The 21,895-nt window shown below is 34.5% G+C and overlaps 1 protein-coding gene across 10 annotated transcripts in view; it reads left to right on the top strand.

The window, feature by feature from the left end:
* LOC147643632 (uncharacterized) overlaps positions 1–18,382 on the top strand; it is a 32,599-nt gene extending 14,217 nt beyond the window's left edge. For 3 of the 10 annotated variants that reach the window (XM_086832927.1, XM_086832925.1, XM_086832926.1), the window contains 9 exons: positions 7,631–7,759; positions 9,799–10,109; positions 13,570–13,786; positions 14,635–14,784; positions 14,843–14,986; positions 15,073–15,378; positions 15,501–15,775; positions 15,841–16,105; positions 16,164–18,382. In XM_086832927.1, coding sequence (XP_086689053.1) covers positions 7,631–7,759; positions 9,799–10,109; positions 13,570–13,786; positions 14,635–14,784; positions 14,843–14,986; positions 15,073–15,378; positions 15,501–15,775; positions 15,841–16,105; positions 16,164–16,522 — 2,156 coding nt within the window. In that variant the 3' untranslated portion in view covers positions 16,523–18,382. Of the gene's footprint in view, positions 1–1,340; positions 3,437–3,500; positions 3,636–7,630; positions 7,760–8,791; positions 9,060–9,798; positions 10,110–13,569; positions 13,787–14,634; positions 14,785–14,842; positions 14,987–15,072; positions 15,776–15,840; positions 16,106–16,163 lie in introns of those variants that run through there. The other 7 variants (XM_086832929.1, XM_086832931.1, XM_086832924.1 and 4 more) reach the window with 7 other exon arrangements.
* Positions 18,383–21,895: the final 3,513 nt, after the last annotated feature.

Below are 21,895 nucleotides of genomic sequence, written 5' to 3'. Positions count from 1 at the left end.
AACTGCTTGAAAACTACGTATAAACGAAATGAAATTAATACATTAATAGAGCATTGGAAGTATGCAAGCTTTTTATAGAAAAGCGATGTTAAATAAATGTAAGCTGCTTTTAAAGCAATGATTTTACAGTTTTAAGTGATTGATTATACTTGCATAAACATGTAAATGTTTCATTACATCATCAGCCATAATTTCTTGGGACATCTCTCCGAACATAAATCGACACGTTTTAGTCCGACATAGAATGGTTGTTATTAACTTGTTTCGGAATCTATGGTTTCATATTAAGAAAATTTTAATATATACGTGTATGTAGCTTTCTGAAATCTTTTTCTTAGATTTCAATGTATATATGTACATATATTTAGAGTTTTATTAACTCACACAAACAATTCGCACTGTTTCTTTATCCCATAATATCTCTGGCCCGCTTGTATTGAACGACATCATTATTATTATTATTATTATTATTATTATTCTTATTATTATTATTATTATTATTATTATTATTATTATTATTATTATTATTATTATTATTATTATTATTATTATTATTATTATTATTATTATTATTATTATTATTATATCTAATGCTAGGTAGAAGTGATTCAGGCATAGTTTTTTCTAAATCGTTTGCAAAAATGTTTCAATTGTTGCCAAGTTGTTTTCCTAATTATCTTTTCATCGACCTTTTTTTTATTGTAATTGTTAATTGGAATTTTGATTGGAAGTGAAATACACTTAATTGGGTAAATTAAACTACATACTCATTCTATCCTGTCTTCAAAAGTGAGGATGAAGTATAGAAATTTTGAGCATTCATTATATATTTTCATGTGTATAAATAATAGCTTAGGTCTTACCTATTGTGTCAACTCCAGGATGCAACTCATAAATACATCGGCCCAAACAAAACCAAATGTTCTATTACTTTGAGCCGCAATCGCACTTCCACGAGTCGGTTTAAAGGCTCTTCTATTTACCTAAAACATACTGAAGCGGTTTGTTAAGTTGACTGTGAACGTTTCATTAGATTAAATTCGGCACACTTCGCAATAGTAGAACACAGGGGCTGAGGATGCAGATAAGGTTGCGGCGGTCACACTGACCCACTTTCACATTTCGTCGGCCCTACGAAATACCGGTCGGTGGCGGCTCTCTTTCTTTTTACCGAGCAGTTCAACCTGCTTTCAACGCCTGCGCAGGACTCCCTGGTGAAGAGACAATTTCCCGTCCGATTTAATGTTAGCAGAATTTCCTCTCTCACAACTAATAGAGAGAACTCGTCTTTCGGCTTCTATGCCACACGATGTCCTGGAGTCGACTTCTCTCGGTGGCTGCGTCAGTTCTTCGCAGAAGTCTCAGCGCCTCGGACGTGTTAGGACGTGAGTGTCAAAAATTAAGTCAGAGCTGCCGGTTTCTTACCGCCTCGGAGGTGCTGCACCCAGCCGAACCTGACGGGAAGTGAACGCGAGGCCGGCGCCCGCAGTCCGCGGTCATCGTGCCGTGCTCCTCGCAGGCCGAGTTAAAAGTATTCCATTGAGTGCGCGTATGTGTATTCTACTTCGACGGAAAGTAAACAATTTAAATGAGCCTATATACATAGATCCGATAGTCACCGAGCTGCCACGTCGCGTTCAAGTCTACTCCTCAGTCGATTTCCGGCCAATTGCTTTAGACGGGGCAGCACAAGAGAACGGCTTTTGTACGCAGAACAGTCCATGCCCCGGCTCTGGTTAGGTTAGTTAGCTGCTGTGCTGTATTCAGACTTTTCGTCTCTTTACTTCTATTTGAGAGCATGTCGTCAGCGAATAAGTGCGTTCTCAAGGGTCGGTCAGGCAAATTGCTGGGCGCCATTTCCTCGCTGGTGTTGTGCTAGTGAACACTACTACTACTAAGTCGTAGTCAGAATATTTTGTAATAAGATATGTATGTAAATCAGGCAGCATTGCAAAGCATCCGAAATAATGGCAGACAGTCGTACGAGTCACGAAACAGCTGCACTGTAACTCAGGATCCAATAGAACGCTGTCTGCCGTGATGTTATATCCTTAGTTCCTTCTGCACTCAGCTAGTGCACTATTATGACTGTTGTCATTTACCTGAAACCTGGGGTGTAAGTGTCAAATCTTATTTTGTAAAGAATAACTTCTTGATAAACTTGGAATTGGAAAACCTCCTTTTAAGAATTTTGAGGCATCCAAAACCTACGCTTGTGGAAATATTTGTAGGCGGATCAAAATGACTTGAAGTCAGGCAATTCCATAAGTATTTGGGAAACAAACACACCCTTAGCACATATGTATGTATGTATATGCAACCACCCAAATATAAAATAACGCCGATACATATATATGTACATATTTTGTCAAATGTTAAAAAATAAACGTCTTTGCTTTGGACAAGAGTACGTAATGTTTCAAGTCGACCAAAGTTAAAATCTAACGAAAAATAAATAATAAAATAAGTGTCTTTACAAAAATATTATTTGTAAAAACTACAACTATATATAATTTGTCGTATTGACTAACAAATTCGAAGTTCAATACTGTCCAGCAAGGTTTTGAACTTATCAAACTTCACTTTGCAAAGTATTTTGTGTGTATGTTTTACCTGTAGGAATATAGATATATCAAACAAAAACACCTCTTAACGAGGTGATATCAAATATTGTTACGGTAAGGTACCCCTTTTAATCGGTTGATTACAAGACTCACAATCGTTCTATTCAACAAAACCTCAAATGCAAAGTAGATCTGAACGGTTCGTGAACTACAATGCGTGAGTTCTATTATCTGCCAACGCGGGGAGCGAAAGTGCTTTTCATTTTAAAATGCAAATTACAAGTACTTTAACTCAATTAAATTTGATTCTATAAGTTAATAGCTTAATGATAGTCTCATAGTCGAGAGTGAATCTTCGTACTTATTTTATCTATTGCAATTTGGTTCAGATTCGACCAATGATTGGTTCTGTTCGAATGGCCAAATTCTGCGGCCTCAGAGATTCATTTTACATTGTAAGAAGCTAATTCTTTAGAGAAAATTAAGCAATAAAATTTGTTTGATAGTCATATATAAGTTGAAGAGAGTGCATCGTATAAAATAACGTTGGAATGTGCTAAAATTTTTTTAAATTGTTCCTATTCGGTTTTTTTGGCTGTGCTTTCCTTGTAATTTCGGCTGCCTGTGCAGAAGTGGTTAGTGAAACGGCGCATGACCGTGCATATGCATTGCTGCCCCCCAATCCTGACTCCTTTATGCCAACCTCGGAATGAATAATCCACTTAATACTGCTGATTGGGGACGTGAGTGGTTAAATTTAATTGAATCGCGAGGAGGCTGGTGTGAAAAGGAGGCAGTTTGGACGCAATAATAACTAAAGCCGAATCTTAAGTAGCCGTTTTGATTAACCATCAAAATACACAAATAAATAAGTGAGTGAAGAAGTGCAATCTGAGGTCCAAAGAGCTAATGAGCTGATACCAACAACCCCAACAGGCCACAGAATGCACCGCCCGCTGATCTACTTTAAAATGGATTACTCTCAGGCTAGAAGCCTTGTTTTATCGTTTCTGTGCATCCTTGGTGCGGCAACAGTCGACGGGGAAATTATTTTTCGCATCGATCCTCTCGGTAAGCACTACTTTGAAAGAACTATTAAAATAGTAATAAACTTTTGCCTCCAATTAAGAATACATATTAAGTCGGCAGGCAACTGTCTTCACATAAAATTTAAAATTTACAAATTATTAGAAGAGTAAAAATATACTTTCTTAAAAATACAATGTCTCGACAAAACAAATACATTTCAAGAATTACTTACGTGTTATTTATTATTAAATTCGATTCCGGATGAGCGATCGAAGTTAAATAATGTATGTTTTTTTATATAACCTTGCAGCGTATTATAATTTTGACTAGAAACTTGTAACTACTGAAGAAAGCTGAAAACAAATGTTCCCATACAAATTGCTCTTTTGATGATTTCATTCAGTCAGTTCCTTTGAGGTTACTGAAAATATCGGCTAAGTAAAAGGTCCAGTAGTTAAAACTAATTAAATATTATAAAGCATACAAAATTTATATCCGACTCGACCGGGTTCTCGAGACTGGGTTTTGATTTGAAAAATAAGCAACTTATTTGGGTCGAATTAATTAATTAGAATTAATGATAATTCGTTCAAGCGAAAGATTTTGACAGTCCCCTCATGATTTAATATGGCGTCTCCTTTTCTTAGTCGCACTTATTTTGACCTTGAAAATCAAATAGTTCTTGAAGTAAACCTAAGAACTACATTGAACTCATGAAAGATTTAGGGGATGTGTTACTGAAAATTATTGGCGATGTATCGTGATACTCATCCGATATTTTTAGCCGGTAGGGAACCACCTAAAAAAGTTAGCAACTGAGTTCTTGAAAAGCTGATTTCAAAAGTTTCAATGGTCAGAGTGTAAACAACCGAGGAAAATGTCACAAAAAAACTTTTTTAAACCGTTATACGACATTTTGTATAGTAAGAGATGTGCTTGGTTGCCGATAGTTTAAGTAATTCAGTCTTTTCAGCGTATAGAGAATCCCATAAATATTTACGGTTATCTTGTTTTAATTATTTTTGTCTATATTTTATATGTATGACGAAAGGCACTATTTAACACTCCTTTATTGCTGATCATGCATGTATGTAGTTATTAAGTCTATGTTTTAAATCTCACACAGATATTGACGTGCTGCACCACATTGCGCTATGTTATCAGATTCATTTTTTGCCGTTAAGAACTTGTTTGGTTATCGGCATACAAGTGTAAGAGGCGTACCTTTAAAATATTACAGCTTTATAGTTACAATTTTACATTTATATTTTCGTAAAAACGATCGTTTTTACCGCAGCTTTTTGATATAGTCATCTGATTTTCATTAAATTAATGTCGATGTCCGATCCGGCTCGTTCCAACTTATATACAAGTAAGAGTATAAAAAAGTTTCATTTATGAAGCTTAAAAACTGAGAGACTAGTTTGCGTAGAAAGTGAAAGGCGGACATGGCTAGATCAACTGTTGAAGCTGATTGAGAATATTCATTTATACATATTTTATATTGTCGAAAAATCCTTCACTGCGTTGCAAGCTTCAAGACTAAAATTATAACCACCTGCAAGGGTATACCAATTGTAATCAATAATAATCATAACTATCAAAAGGTTGTGGAAAAACTAAGTATTCACCATCTTTATAGCAACACATTCAAAATACATTAATTTACGAAAAGGCATTGCAGTGTAAATCATACATATTTTACATATATACTTTCTATGGGATCTTCCATTAAGAAACATTCCAATCGGATTTTTATTTTTCATTTTTATTTTTATAAATATTAGTCATAAAAGAGATAATCGTTACCTTTTGCAGGGCATTCTAATTTTAGTAAAAAGTTTGCATGACAGTAAAGGAGTAATTTCCGAACCTATAAGGTATACACATTCTTGATCAGATACAACATCCGAATCGATTTAGCCGTATCAAAAAGAAAAGAAATATGATAAAAACTTGTGAAAGTTAAAGCCGAGGAAGGGCTAAAAGCCATCTTGACTTTTTATTTTAATAAGAATAGAATATAAATAGCAGGCATAAAACCGATCGGAAAAATATTAAGAAAATAATTTGTACTATAATATATAAGTACTAATATTATTTAAAAACATTTTTAAAAAGTGTTCTTAAATTTTATTCGATAAGTGGTTTTGTGCTTCGGTATAATATTTGTTTCAGCCCCTAGGCTTAAGGAATAAAAAACTTTTAAGGCATTAAAAAAAACCAACCTGAATCTAGATTATTTTACGGAGACGGGTTCCATTATAGGGGCATCGAAAGCTAGTTTTTGAACGCTTGGATATTCAAGGTAAAGGGTAGAGAATCATCAACATTAGTGATTTTAAAATGTATTTTAAGCCAAACATCCTGGTTTAACAATGGACTATTGATATTTTTACATCTTTACCTAATACGTAAAATGAATCACAGAACGTATTTATTTACATAAATATTAATTCAGCAATGTATTTTTAAGAAAACAATATATAAAACATTGATCTTTAAACATAAACATGTTGCCCGATATAACATTTTCAGTTTTCAAAAGGTTTTCATCAACTTTTAGATATAGATATTATTCTAGAATTTTCATTTTAATTTTATAAAAATCGGAGGACTATAGCATACAGCTGCCATAGAAACGATCGTTAGATATAGAGAAAAATGAAAAACTTTGAATATAAAACTGTAAATATAATATATGTATATACATTCGATTGAAAGGAATGCAGTCATTACTTCATTGTTTTTTAACAAAAATATATATAAATTATATTGTATTAATGTGATTGTATCTACAAGGTTATATAAGCTTTTTCTTGCCGAAGTTAGCTTCCTTTCTTGTTTTTAGTTGTTTTTGCGTTATTAATTAAAAAAGTAATTAATTAGAAATACATCAAATGAATAATAATTAGTGTTGAACATAGGGGAAACATTATTATTATTATCCATTTTGCTTACCTTATATACGGTTTTACAGTTTTGGATTTGGTTTGGTTGAAATAAGTTGTGAGCCACTGTATGTATTTTCGAAATTATGTAAACTGCTTTTCCTGTGCAATAGTAACATTAGTAAATATATATTACAAATCCAATGACTAATTTCTAATTCAAATTGTACGCGCTAAAAAAAATATTATCATTTTTATTAAAAATTGTAAATCATTAAATTTAGATAGTTTATACTAATGCATAAAGTGATTATGATTTTAAATTACTAGTAGTTTAAAACATTCAAAACTGCGATGTAAGATCACAAACAAAGATAAACAAGAAAAGCATTCATTTGAAAATAGGTGGCAAAATCTAGGTTAATGAACACATTTTCCAATGTATTTGGAGTATCAGATAGAGATAAATGATGTGTCCTTAGACGTGTTACTAGAATTCGCCCTCTTAAAATAAAAAACCGGCAGCAACGTCTGTCAGTGTCTATAAAACATTTAAATCAAAATAAAGCAATTGGAAAAGCTACAATGGAGTGGAAATCGACTGTGAGATATTAGCTCTTATTAAGCTCAAACTTATGAAAACCTTAATTTAATAATGACAAAGAAAATGTTGACAATTAAAGGCAAATGTTACTAAGAACGTGTTGAGTAATACCCATTGGTGCTTTAAACACATAACAAAGCAGAAACTAATTCGAAGATAGTTGGTCTGATTTTAATAAAATTTTTACAGTACCTTTAAACGTTATCGTTCATCACGAGTTGTTTGGGCGGAGGTGGGCGTGGCCAAATTTTAAAATAAACTTGATCTACAGATATGAATTTTATACACATATTTGATTTTACACGGACGGACAGACGAATATGACTAGATCGATTCGGCTGGTGATGCTAATCAAGATACTTCTGCCTGTTACATACATTTCCGACCACCACAAACTCTTGTACCCATGGGATTCGGGTATCAAAATGCATGAAACCATATAAACATCATACACACATATGTACATACTCGTTTGATCTTTAAGTTCAGACTTACATATATCAATTAACTTTACCATCTATGTCTTGTCTTTTCTCAAACAGCCTTGTTATCGGCAACTCTGCGCACGTATCAGAAGGCAGCATGCGACTCGGATCAGGTGGTAATAGCGTGTCCTCGCGGCACCAGCATTTCTATAGAGTTTGCCCAGTACAACAAGTTCGTGGCGAAAGGTAATTATACAAGAGATGACTAAAAATGCAGTTAGTTATGTAAATGTAAATGTAAAATGTAAAAATGTAGTTATTTTTTAAATTAAATTTTAGTCCCGGTCGCACGCGACATTTTGGAAAGCGATAATTTAAATTAAAACTGTACGACTATTGGTAATCTCAAATGTCCTTTTGCATTTTATATTGACTCTTTGAGTCTTCTATGTCATATTAGAACCCAAAAGTTAAACCAAAATGCTTTGGTTTAAGAGATTGGCATCAAAACAAAACATGCCATTTTTATTAAACGGTTTTATTTAGCTCACCCGGTTTTTTTCTTTGTTCTTGGGTCAAATTTAGTAATTCAAATTTCACCCTCTTCCTGTCAACCGAGTGATCTGAAATTTTGTATACACTTTGGATTTTGGTGACAATACAATTATGTTTATTCATTATCGTTATAAATTAAAGATGGCCGCCGCTACAAAATGGCGGATGACTTAGGTTTTATCAATCCCATCAACACGGGTATCAAATGAAAGGTCTCAACAAGTAGAATACAATTTACTATGCAAAATTGAAATCTAAGATGGCCGCCGCTACCAAATGGCTGATATCAATTGTTTATCAATCCCACCAATATGGGTATCAAATAAAAGGGCTTGACAAGAATAATACAGTGCACTATACAACCTCATGGCGTATAATAATAAGATTTAAATTTATAAATTGAATCTGTAATTTAGGTATCTGATTAATCCAGCCTGAATCCACCACCGAAGTCAAAATTTTTTTATCGTGTTGAGGACTGTGTGGCGTTAGGGTGGCTAAATATGATACGTCGTTAGCGGTACACCACCCAAGTTAAGGTGAAAGGTTAAAACGCGCCGAGAACTGTATGGCATTAGGGTGGATAAAAAAACTTAAAACTAGAAAATAAAAATAGGTAAAAAACTTTTTAAGTTAAACGGTTTTATGTTAAACATACATTGCAATGTTTAAGATAAATGTACTAAAAGCCAAAAAAAATAATAAAATAGATAAAGTCGTGGGAAATATAAACATATGCATAGACTAGACTAAAATAAAACCGTGGGACACGTCAATTGTCTACAAATTATCGACTTAATGTGCGATAGAAGAATCGTTAATCGAAATTACTTACTATTTTCTTGCTCATGGAAATTCCAATAGTTATACACTCCATGTAAATAAAAGAGATGTTTCAACTAGTTTATCGTTGGACATTCACGCTGCTGGCTGGCGAGGAATCGTTTCACTGCTCGTAGTTTGTCTTTAATCGACAAAAAATATGATAAAAGTACTACTCGCTCACCACTACGAAACCCTAAAACTCGCTTATAATCGAGCTTGCTAGTTTGTTTCCACAGTCTAGCCCTACTTATCACACGTCCATCGTTGTCGGTTGAACAACTGCCTAATTATAGTGTTACATTACAAAACAATCATTTTAATCAACGATTGTAGACAATTGACGTGCCCCACGGTTTTAGTCTAGTCTATGCATATGTTTATAATTTCCACTACTTCATCTATTTTATTTTTTTTTTGTTTTGGCTTTTAGTACATTTATCTTAAACATTGCAATGTATGTTTAATTGTAAAAGATTTTTACCAATTTTTATGTATGACTTTTTTGACAAAAATAACTTAAGTTGCGTTTACGCGTGTTTGACTTCGGTTTTTTCGAAATTTATTTTAGAAAATGAAAAATTCTCTTAGTCTTGATCAATCTGACCAATTTATTATGTAATCATGTTAAAAATACTCGTTTTTAAGCAATTTTAAGTTTTTGGCCGCGGTGGACCTTTCTGGAGAATTGCCCATATGTAGCACACATACGGCTCATGCGAAGATTATTATATAATGTCAGTCTCTTAATAGAACATGTATTACACTATTAAATATAAACCCTACAACATTATAAAAACTTAGATATATGAATGAATGTATGTGTATTATATTTTAAATTAGGTTCAGAGTAGGCACTATTTAAGACCGTATTTTATTTATTTACCAATCTCAACATCGCTTTCCAGATGGCTACAGCATTGAAGATCTGTGTCCTCTTTCTGGAATGACGGGGCCTGAAATCCGGGGCAAGGCAAAACACCTGCTCAGAGGGTCCATTTTTGGATCATCTTCTCTGAAGGTGCAAGCCAACCGTTACGTAAACAACGGACACGGTTATGGGCTTGCAGTAGCAATGCCAACTACCAGCGCTCGGACAAGTGAAACTGTCACCGAGTCAGCAGGTGGCACAGCTGTGTCCATTGACGAAGTGCAAAGTGCTTCCGGCGATACCAGTGACAACTCTTCTGAAAATTGCATGTGGCCCAATGCCTTACAGGTAATTAATAGTTACAAAAGTTATAGCACGTTGAAAATCTTTATTTTTATACCTATATTACTCAGCGACTTCTTCCGTTGTAAAAATAATATGAGAAACCGCAACTTTGGTTACATGTTTATACCCTAAAGATAAAATAACTAACATTTATATAAATATCTTTTAATTTTCCGTTCAACATGTACCTATTATATAATATATATTATTATGATTATTATTAAAGCTAGAGTTTTAAATTTGTTCATAAAATTATAATCGAAATTCTGCAATTCTAATAAAAAGCGAATAAAAATTTTAACGAAAATAATAATATGTTGCAAAACGGCAAAGCTATAAGGAACATATGGATGGCAGCTATCTCATAAAATAAAATTTTCATAAGAAAAAAAATATATATAAAAACAAGAAAGGAAGCTAACTTCGGCACGCCGAAGTTTATATACCCTTGCAGATAGAACTTCGATGACTTCCTGGATTCCTTCCATACAATATAAAATATATATATTAATGTTAAAAAAAAACAATGAAGTAATACCTGCTCTCATTTCATTCACCTATACATATTATACATATACATATTATATTTTCAGTTTTACATTCACAGATTTGCATTTTTGCTCCACATCTAACGATGGTTTGTATTGCACCTATGTGATATAGTCGTCCGATTTTCATAAAATTTGCAACAAAATTTAAGACTGATATAAAATGGCTATATTTCAAATTTAATGAAAATCTGCTGAAAACTTAAAACGTTATAATTTTTAATTGTATTCATTTTTTGATCGTTCGTGATATAGTAGTCGGGTTTTTTTTTATAACTTTACACAACATTTAGATTAAAATAAAATGATATTTGATGAAAATCTGGTGAAAACTGAAGAAATTATAATCTTTCATTTTATTAACTTCTTTTATTTCTTATAAAATGGCTATGTATCAAATTTGATGAAAATCTGTAGAAAACTGAAAATGTTATACTTTTTAATTGAATTAATTTCTCGATCGTTCCTATAGGAGCTATATGATATAGTCGTCCAATTTTGATAAAATTTTACACAAAATTGTAGAATAATATGAATTGGCTATATCTCAAATTTGATTAAATTCTGTTGAAAACTAAAAATGTTATCGCCACCGCGCTTGTCAGTCTTCCGACAACAGCCACCGCCATTCTCATTCCTCTCAAATATCTCGATCGTTCCTATGGGAGCTATATGATATATTAGTCCGATGTTCATAAAATTTTACACAAAATTGTAGAATAATATGAAACGGCTATATCTCAAATTTGATGAAAATCTGTTGAAAACTGAAAATGTTATACTTTTTAATTGAATTAATTTCTCGATCGTTCCTATGGGAGCTATATGATATAGTCGTCCGATTTTCATCAAATTTTACACAAAATTGTAAAATAATATGGCTATATCTCAAATTTGATCAGATTCTGTTGAAAACTAAAAATGTTATAATTTTTTTTTGTAAAAATTTTCAGATCATTCCTATGGCAGCTATATGATATAGTCGTCCGATCCGGCCCGTTCCGACATATATACGAGTGAGAGTATATAGAAGACTAACTGCAAAGTTTCATTCAGATAGCATCAAAACTGAGAGACTAGTTTGTGTAGAAACGGACAGACGGACATGGCTAGATCGACTCGGCTGTTGGCCCTGATCAAGAATATATATACTTTATATAGTCGGAGGTGCCTCCTTCAGTGCGTTGCAAACTTCTGACTGAAATTATAATACCCTGCAAGGGTATAAAAATATATATATATATATTTAAATATAAAATAATATAAATTCTGTATATCATTCGAATAGCGTCAAACAGAGAGACTAGTTTGCATATAATCGGATATAATGAACATTACCAGATCGACTCGGCTGTTGATGCTGATTAACAATATGCATGTATACTTTATAGGGTGGGAAATAACTGCTAGACTGCGTTGCAAGCTACTGACTAAAATTAGAGAACCCCGTACATTGACTTATCTTGGGTTTCACGAAAGTAAATTAAATAAATTACAAGAATATAAGTTATAATGAACATAAACTTCACTCACAAAATTCACAATTTGCCTTTTTGTTGTTTTGAGATATTTTGAAACTCTTAAGATAGAGATTTTTTAACAATTATAACGAAACTTCGGCCTCTGCTGCATCTGAACCTTAAAGAAGCAGCAGTTTTAGAAGTTAATCCCAGTAGATGAGTGCTGATCTAATTTTAGCAGCGGCTGGAGAAGCAGGCGCCTGAAAAAAGCTTACAAACATTTCCACAATTTTTTGGTCAGACGATTTAGCTGATTCCTCAACTGTCGTTTTTTTTTTTTTTTTTTTTTTTGTGGTTATTGTATTTTTATCTGTGGAATACATAGATCTGTTAACCTCTAGTCTGAGCGTACATGCAAGTTTTATACTAACAAGGCTGCTGGCAATTGTCTTAATATGTGTGGTTGCATCATTCATGGAAACGCTTCGGTTATCTCTTCGGGGAAAATGGAACTAAAGGACCTACATATGTATATATGTATATAAATATGCCGAAAGTATATTTTGAATTTTCGTTGACTTGCAGTGCACTGCAGTGGTGTCTGTCAAATAGCACACATTTAATTCAATAAGCAAAAACAAAAGATTTTTTTAATGCTTTAAACATATTTTCGCATATAGTTATTTTGTGTTAATCTAAAATTTAGATTTAATTTTATGAATCGGACTACCATATACATGTATAGCTACCATGGGAACGATCGAGAAATTAATCCAACAAAAATTATAACTTCGCTAATTCTAAATATATTTTCATCTCCTCTGACGTGGAATTAACTTAATTTTATGAAATCGGGCTACTATATCATATAGCTGCCATAGAAAAGACCGATATATGTAGATAAAAGTGCTAAACTGTGAATGCATAGGTAAATGTAACAAAAGCAGGCAAATAACGTTTTAACTTAAATAAAAATTAATTAAAAATCAGATGACTGTTTATAATAGCTTTCAATAGTCAATTGTTTAAATCCTTACTAAATGTTATATAAAACTTTAGTGTGATTTCTAGAATGTCCAAATCGATTTTTCCTTTAAACCAATAGCAAGCTGCAAGGGTATACAAACTGCAGCTCTTGTTTCTTTTGATTTTTAAGTCGGTGGATAAAGCACAGTTAAGTAAATCAAATCAAATATAAAGCGTGACAAACTCTTTCTCCTGCTTAAAATGTGAATTGAATAAAGGGCAACCAATAACTCTTCCATTACCTTTTTACTGCAAATATTTTATTTCAATTTGCAAAGTTTGCGCTTTCGCAAAGTTGAGTTCTTCAGACTGCGTTTACCCCTAGTTTTCTCTGTTTGCACTTTAAATGTGCAGGGTGAGAGGGCGGGAATTCACCTACACAGACGGAGCACTACTAATACTTGTTCTCTTCCATTTCCGTGCTTTTAGTACTCTTTGCTGCAGACAGTAGTCGAGGCTTGTCAAAAGAAGAAGCACTGCAAGTTTCACGGATCTCCGCAGTTCTATGGACAGGGTGCCAGTGGAGTGGGCGACACTTCCGGAACTAGCAGCTATCACAGCAGCACGGCCAGCTCCAATGCAATCAGCAGTGACCCATGCCCAAAGCGCAGGAAAATTGTGGAAGTTGCCTACAAATGCCGTCCTTGTAAGTAGTCAGTGCCAAAAACAACATAGCAACATTAGCAAAGGTTGCGCTTTGTTTCAATCTGAATTAGGCTCTGATCAAGTGGACCAGGCAAATGGTGACTCTGGGACTGGTGCATTGGATTCGTAGCAATAATATTTAAATAATAGTTTTAATGTTACTGTGTCCGGTTCTGGGAACCGCACACATCGTGTCCTTCTATCCGTCAGCATCCAAATACATCAATTAATTTGACACGATGTATCGGTGCTCCGTTTACCTCTAAGAGGTTTTCGTGCTTTTTCTTAAAGTCCAGTCAGGTGAAGAGCTAACTTAAATAAGCTAATTAGAAGTCGGTTTCGCGAAATTATTTATGTTTTTAATACCTTCGGAAAGAAAAAGCTACATCACAAATTTTATACAAAGCGCATTGGGCGGAAAACCTATGAGAAGTTGCAAGTGCTCAAGTATTATTCTCTTAAAACACAAAAACAATTCCATTTTAAACCAATCCCTTAGGAAATACATCATTATTTTAAACCTTGCAGTTTAGTTAGTAAGTTTAATAATTTGTTGCAACTTTGCTATAGATCGTGAAATGACGGTGTGCTATATATATAATAGGTATAATCATAATGTATTATATGGCCCATATAGACGCCTGGGTAAATACCATCGCCCTATTGAGGTCCTATGATTCCTAAGATTTAGATGACAAATATTTTTTTTTTTAATTTAATTAATTAAATTATTTATTTTTATCTTAGTTAAAATCCAGAAAAGATATTTCCATTTCTTTAATTCTGGATGGTTAAAAATAGCCAACGAACATTTCAATTTTATGGTTAAAGTCTATTTTTTTTTGTCAGACGAGTTTCGAAGTAAAGTTGCATGTCACAACGATGTTGCCCAACTGGAGTGCAATCCGTACTCCCGGATTGCTGTATACAGCGCCAGCTTTGGCAGAACTGAGTATGAGAGCATCCAATGCCCCCAGCCGCAGGGAGTTCGTGAAGAAAGTAAGTCTTCAAAGGAGAATTTAAATCGCGTTCTCTGATTTTGTAACGTCTACAATAGCGTGTCTGGCCTCATTTGCCACGGAAACTGTGATGCAAATTTGCCACGGACGAAGGCGATGCAACTTGGCTGCAGATGCTAATACCTTTGGAAGTCCTTGTCAAGCAAATTCACGGATGTACTTAAAGGTTGTTTACACATGCGGTAAGTGGATCCTTAAGGCAATAGAGTGACTGATATAGCTAGGGTATGGCTCAACTTGGAACACTCCGTTTTATGTACTCAATTAGTGCCAAGGCAAGTTCTCAAGGAAATTAACGAATCGGAGGTGGAGACAGACGAATCTGAAGACTTTGAGGGCGATATGAACGACCTTTACGATGATGAACTGATCTACAAAGAGTCGGAGGCGATTCCAAAACTGTACAGCAATGCAACTTCGCCAGGACGACGGAATAGCATCAACGGACTTGGGCAGGGAATTGGGACTAGTCCGTCTGTCAATCAGACTATGACGAACAGTTCCCTCGTTGCAGATGTGGATAGTAATGACGTGAATCCTGTGATGACACATAGCGCGGACTTGAGTCTGGAGGGTAAGACCATCATATATTCAAATAATCCTCTGAGTCACAAAAATTTTTTGTAGAAATTGCACCAATTTATTTAGTACTACACATTATCCGTTTAATGTAATCTTTCTTTAAAATATTAACAGATGACCAAGAGCGTTTGTATTTGTACCTGCTTGTCGTGGGCTCTCTCGGGGTTGTATTTTCGATAATGATTGTCGCTATTAGATTAGTCCTTCAGAAGCGCCGTGGCCTCACTACTGACACACACTCAAACTCCTCGACCAAGGGTGGTGGAGTTTCAGGAGGCTTAGTTGAAGAGACAACTATTCCGAGCGGCTTTAACGACACAATTTCCGAAATAGACGGTGACATCGACCTGACAACCTCACTGCCTTTGCCAAGCGTGTCCCAAAACGAAGTAAGTAATGTAAAATCACGTCCTTCTCCGTACTTCTGGTTACGCCCTTGCTAATACCTATTTAGAACTATTTGACGTACGCGCCGGCGAGCAGTCTATACGCTGGCTTATCCCCATCTCAGCTTACAGCTGGGGTTAGTTCAGGTCCCGTCTCCGGCCTGATGACAAATTCCGTTTTGGTAGGGGCTCAACAGTCGCCCGACGTTATAGGCCTGTCTCCCCCTCCGGGAGCATTTGTAGCCACCAGCATCGCGGGTCAGGGTCCAGTGGCGGGAATCCTGGCGCCCGCTATTGTTATTGGATCCACTGCTCCCCGAAGTAGTGCCATAAGTAAGTAATCCCGTTAGCCAGTGTTGGCTCTGATTCCATTTTCACTTCCCCTCGAAAGGTACCATGGTACCTATTTCCTCGCTAGCTCAATACACAACAGCGCCGACTATCAGGGGAGGTTATATCATAAACGCCGAAGGCATGGGGGTGCTTCAGCGACCAAGTAACTCACCGACGCCGCCAACCTCCATGGCTGGAGCTTCTCCTGCACATCCGCCCACTCATGCGCTTCCGATGCCCTCTCCACTGGCCATGGCCTCAGTGGGCCATGTTCCAATTCCCATGACAGTTGGTGGCACCTCGACGTTGCGCCGCACAAAGGCGCCGATGTTGCAGACGCAGCTTTCTTACGACGGCACCGCCCCACGCACTCTCTCCACCGGCGTGGCTGTGGGCTCGCAGTTCTATTACGGATGACAGAGCACGCTGGACTATGAGCCCCACGTATATACTGCATCCATGGGCAGGAATAGGGACCCACCTGGTAGTGACGGTCTACTTATTGAAACGGCAGATCGAGCCAGTACAGTTAACGAGTTTTCTGGGAATTAGTCGTTACAGACACAAACCCTTTCAGGCTCGAGGAGAATTGCCAACAAAGGACAATACAAGGATAATTCTAGCCTGCACTTAACACTCCAGGCAATCCCAAGTTCATATTAAAGAGGCTATTAAATGTTTCCCTGTCTCCTGAGTCTGAAGAATAAGCTGGCTTTTAGCACAAATAAGTTTTCAGTATTCAGCAATCAGTGTAAATATCTAACAAAGAAGTCTTCTTCTCAAAAATTTTCTATTAAAGAGGAATAGCAGTAGGAATAGAATTGGTTTTAACTACGTCGAAAGTCTTTGTTTATCTTTCAGATTGGTTCTCCTGACAAATTGTCGTAAATATGAGTATGAGTATATGACTTAGTTAGATCATCTTAATTTCAAAAAGATATTTGCAATCATTTAACTTTGATTGTCTACCAGTAAGATTATATTAAGAGAGACAAAGAGGAAAATTTGGCGGTCGGGGGCATGGATACTATTCGTCAGACATTAAAAATTAATAGGGCTCAGTCAAAGAAATAGTTCATTTGTACAGATAACAAACCCAAATGCTCGCTCGAAAACGGAAACAAATGTTGCGGCATATTTATATAAACATTCTGCTTCCTCGCGTTCCGGCAATCAAGTTAGAGATGGTCGCAACTCCTTACTGAGTGCTTCAGATTAGTGCGTTACAAATGTATGAGAGCAATTAATATCCGACATTACTATCCTTATTGGGGCCAGGGCAGGTCAAAAAGCTAATAGCTTGTGCATACGTGCCAAGGTGATTGGTTGGACTCTGGATCTGGCAGAGATGCCTGAAAATGGGGTAATGAACAAATGGGGCAGGTTGGAGCCGGATAGGGTAGCATTTTCGGCTATCGATGTGTGAGGGGTTTACCTTAGTGTTACTTCCATGAGCCAAATTAGTCTCTGCGTTAATGAACTACCTTCTAGCGCAAATTTGTTTACTTACATATATGGGTAATTAAAGTTTGTTTTCATGACATTTACATTTACAATTTGTTGAACTTCTGATACTGTTTGACTCAAGTCTTAATTTTAAATGTCAAGTGCCTTTCTTAATAGCATTTAAGTGAGTGCTGCGTAGTTTGAATCGTTAGTCCTCATAGCGAGCCGTACAATTCAGTGTATATACACATATAAAACCTATAGCTCAATAAAAACAAGCAAGCGCATAGTCATAATATTCAAATGTTTGCAAAATCGTAAATAAATTCACGACTACAGGTAAAGTTTTCTATAAACTGTCCTTATACTGTGGGTAGAATATTAGATAATGTTTAAATATTGGTTCTATAAAAAACCAAAGAACCGGAACCGGATGTGCAACGTCCCTATTAGATCGTAACTATGCAAATGTAAATAAATTATTCATATTAGGCCAGAGTTAGAGTATAAGATAAACCATTATCAATAAATTGTAGCCGTGTACAAAAAGGTTAACGAAAACAAAATATATCCAAGTTAAAAATAAATGCTGGCACATTAATCAAACCAACCGAATCCTGAGTAGTTAAGCAGGGTAGTGCTCATTGAAATAATAAAATACTTAAAGTAAAAAATAAATTGGAATAGAAACCCTAAAATTATCTAAAAAATAAGAATTTTATTTAACAAAAAACTATGCAACTCCCTAAGTTATGTTTTCTTCTTATATATGTAATTTATATTTTATAAGTTTATTTTTAAAAAATTCAATAAATTAAATATTATCTTGAAGTATACGCATTTTTTTTATGGGAGCTGTGCCTCGGTAAGTACCATTAATATAAATATTAAATAAACATTTTTCAGTAGCAAACAAATTATTTTATTAAACTAAATTATTTTCTATAATATAAGCTTAATTACATAATTTGATTAGGTTTTTGGGGTTACTGAATCTGATTCGGAGATACATTTTATACCCTTGCAGGGTATTATAATTTCAGTCAGAAGTTTGCAACGGAGTGAAGGAGGCACCTCCGACTATATTAAGTATATATATTCTTGATCACGATCAACAGCCGAGTCCATCTAGCCATGTCCGTCTGTCCGTCTGTCCGTTTCTACGCAAACTAGTCTCTCAGTCTTGAAGCTATCTGAATGAAACTTTGCTGTTCACTCGTATATATTTCGGAACGGGCCGGATCGGACGACTATATCATATAGCTGCCATAGGAATGATCGGAAAATTTTTACAAAAAAAAAATTATAACATTTTTAGTCGTCAAATTTTCATAAAATTAAAACTGAAATTGTAGAATAATATAAAAGGGCTATACAGAAAAAGGTATAATTTTTAATTGTACTAATTTCTCGATCGTTTCTATGGCAGCTAAATGATATACGATATACGAGTGAAAGTGTATAGAAGACTAACTGCAAAGTTTCGTTCAGATAGCTTCAAAACTGACAGACTAATTTACGTAGAAATGGACAGATGCTGATCAAGAATATATATATTTTATGTTATGTTAATACCCTGCAAGGGTATAATAAAGTTCGTATTTTTTTCTTTTAAGGGTTTTTATCTTATGATAAGATTCTCTATTTGTTCAATTTGACTGCGCAGTAAGCTATCTCAAAATTTTTAAGTACTTTCATTAAGAGGCTTTTAAGAAGACTGCTATCGAAAAAATAATTTCTGCTATCTTTCACTACAAAAATGTTATATTCTCTAGAGTGACAGTGTACATCAACCGTAAAGATGTATGCGACTATAACTTTTTACTTGTTTGTTTATGTTTTATTGAATCCCTTTTTTTATTTTCTGTTTTATATCTGTAGTGCATGGCCAAATGGCCCTTAGTCGAAAGCTGTGAAGGACAAAGCGGTCAGATAACATGAGCAGATCTCAGACAACGCAAACAAAGCTGGAGTGCGGGCACCCCCATTGTAAAGAGAGAGTTTCTTAGTGGGAAACTTCAAAGCAATTAATATTTTTATCCAGACACATCAAAAGAGACGCTGAAGGTATTCCATGTATGTTAATCTAAGGCTAAATCGATTCGTGTTGTATATATAGAACTATATACATATGTAATATGTTTTTGTACAATTTATAGTTCCGGAAAGAACTCCTTTATAGTCCTCTGAGCCAAGTCATAATACCCTATAGAGGTATACATTATATTTTGTATACATTTGTACACAAAATTTGAGCCACAAACTTAGGGAAATGTATATTTTTCATTAGTAAAATAGTACAATAATAAATCACAAAACTGAGTAAACATGGAAGATACGACTTAGAAAATATTGGATAAAGTGAATGTCTTAACAATTTCATTGCTCTGATTCTGATATTATTCTTATGTAACCTTTGTAAACAGAACTCGACGAGTTTGTTATTATTAATCGTCTTTATACAATAATACAGAAAATTTTAAATAAGTTGGATTAGACACAATCTCCCATAACTGCAAAAACCATTCTGAAACGCAAGCCTTTGTCCAATCGGCAGCAATCTACAAATAAATGAAGTTTTCTTGAATTTCGAGTTTCAAGCCGCAAGGAAAATATACATATTTATATAATCGATTAAGCCGTAGTAGGAAATAAATTTTTCCCATTAAAAAACCATATACATATGTATAATAAGATATATTTACATTTATATATACAGAGAAAATGTTTATTGTAAATTGCTAAAAGTGCTGCGTCCAACCTAATAAAAGTGTCATAATTTTTTTAATTATAGAAAGGTAGATTCCGTGTTGCAAGAAAATATAAAAATCAAGCCTTGCCATTTTGGGGACAACACTTCCCTTCTAAGCAAAATGGGAACGACAATAAAACCGATATACAATTGCTATAAACAGCACGTCTTGAAGATGACGAAATTTCGCGAGGGTGCACGTCGTGGGTCCTTGGACCTGTTGAAATATATAGCTAAAAAGAAAATCAATAGGGAGCCTTGTCCGGGTATCGCAGATATTTGTATCGGAACTTTGGTTTCCCTTACTCTTAATAAGGATTCTTTTAATTTATTTCGAGATCTGGAACCAATTTTTGTAGTAACTCCTTTAGCTTGATTCTACTGAAGGCTTGTCAGACGGAAAACAATACTCCGCACTTCTCCGCCGTAGGTGGAAAACGCGTAATTTATGTGGAACCCTTTAGCCACTGATCACATTAATATTAGGATTGAGTGCGTTCAGATGAAATCTTGGGTCAATTGCATAATCAGTAACTTTGATGCCCAAAAATTGTAGTTGAAGGGACAGCGTCGCGGGCAGCATATATGTTATAGCCGTTTGGATTTTCTCTTATTATTTGGCTTTTACGTCTACAATATACTTATATTAAACTTTAGTTGACCTTTAGTCTCACTACTTAACTTGTTGACTTGAACCGCTAACCACCGAATTTGCCTGCTACGCTTTTACTTACGTTTCTCTGATTTAAGAACATATATTATCTTAGTTCTTTGCTTACCAACACTCAATAACGCAAACAATTTGTATATTCCTACGAAAATCAAGAGTTGCTATACATATTTTTAAACACGATTTAAAGAATAAGGTTAAAATAAAACTTTTAAATGAGTATTTCACATAAAAAATACAAGGGAATTCAAAACTGCACATATATGTAGGTATTTCCATTAGGTAGTTCACTTCAGTAAGAAATGCTTTTTTTTTAATTCCCACATCATTTTTACTTAATAGAGAACAAGCGAGAGACGTTGCAGAATTCGAAAAAAAATAAAGTTAAAATCCGGAATAATTAATAAATACAAATCAATTAAAGCTCTCTCTTGCCCTCTGAAAACTAAAGAAAAACATTAAATTTTAAGAAAATAAAATTTAAATAAAAAATTTTAAACTTATTTTATCATTTTTATTCCAAATCTGATTTTTACAAATATTAGGAAATTGGATTCTTAGTGCAAGCAATAATGTTTCTGACTTATCAAGAATCGTTTCTTTATGTAGGTGGCTGAAAGGGCTTGTGTCTGTAACGACTAATTCCCAGAAAAGGTGTAGAGATATTACAGGGTTTTGAAACCTTTAATTGATAACACTCTTTCTTTATAATTTTGTTAATACATCGACTAGAGTTGATTCTTTACGAAAATAATATTGAACACAAAGAACCTTTTTATAATTCAGGAACTTAAATTTTAAAATTTAACAAATACAAATACAAAGATTAACCCAATTTTTTTTTTAAACTTTGTCGTTTATAAGGCAGACTTCTGGGCTTTTGCCCCGATTTTGGGGCTAAATCTATAGAACTATATGATTT

The sequence above is a fragment of the Drosophila serrata genome, unplaced genomic scaffold, assembly GCF_035046125.1.
Source record: "Drosophila serrata isolate PLE 108 unplaced genomic scaffold, ASM3504612v1 contig_256, whole genome shotgun sequence".
Taxonomy (NCBI): Eukaryota; Metazoa; Arthropoda; class Insecta; order Diptera; family Drosophilidae; genus Drosophila; species Drosophila serrata.
This window is presented reverse-complemented; position numbering and strand designations above follow the sequence as displayed.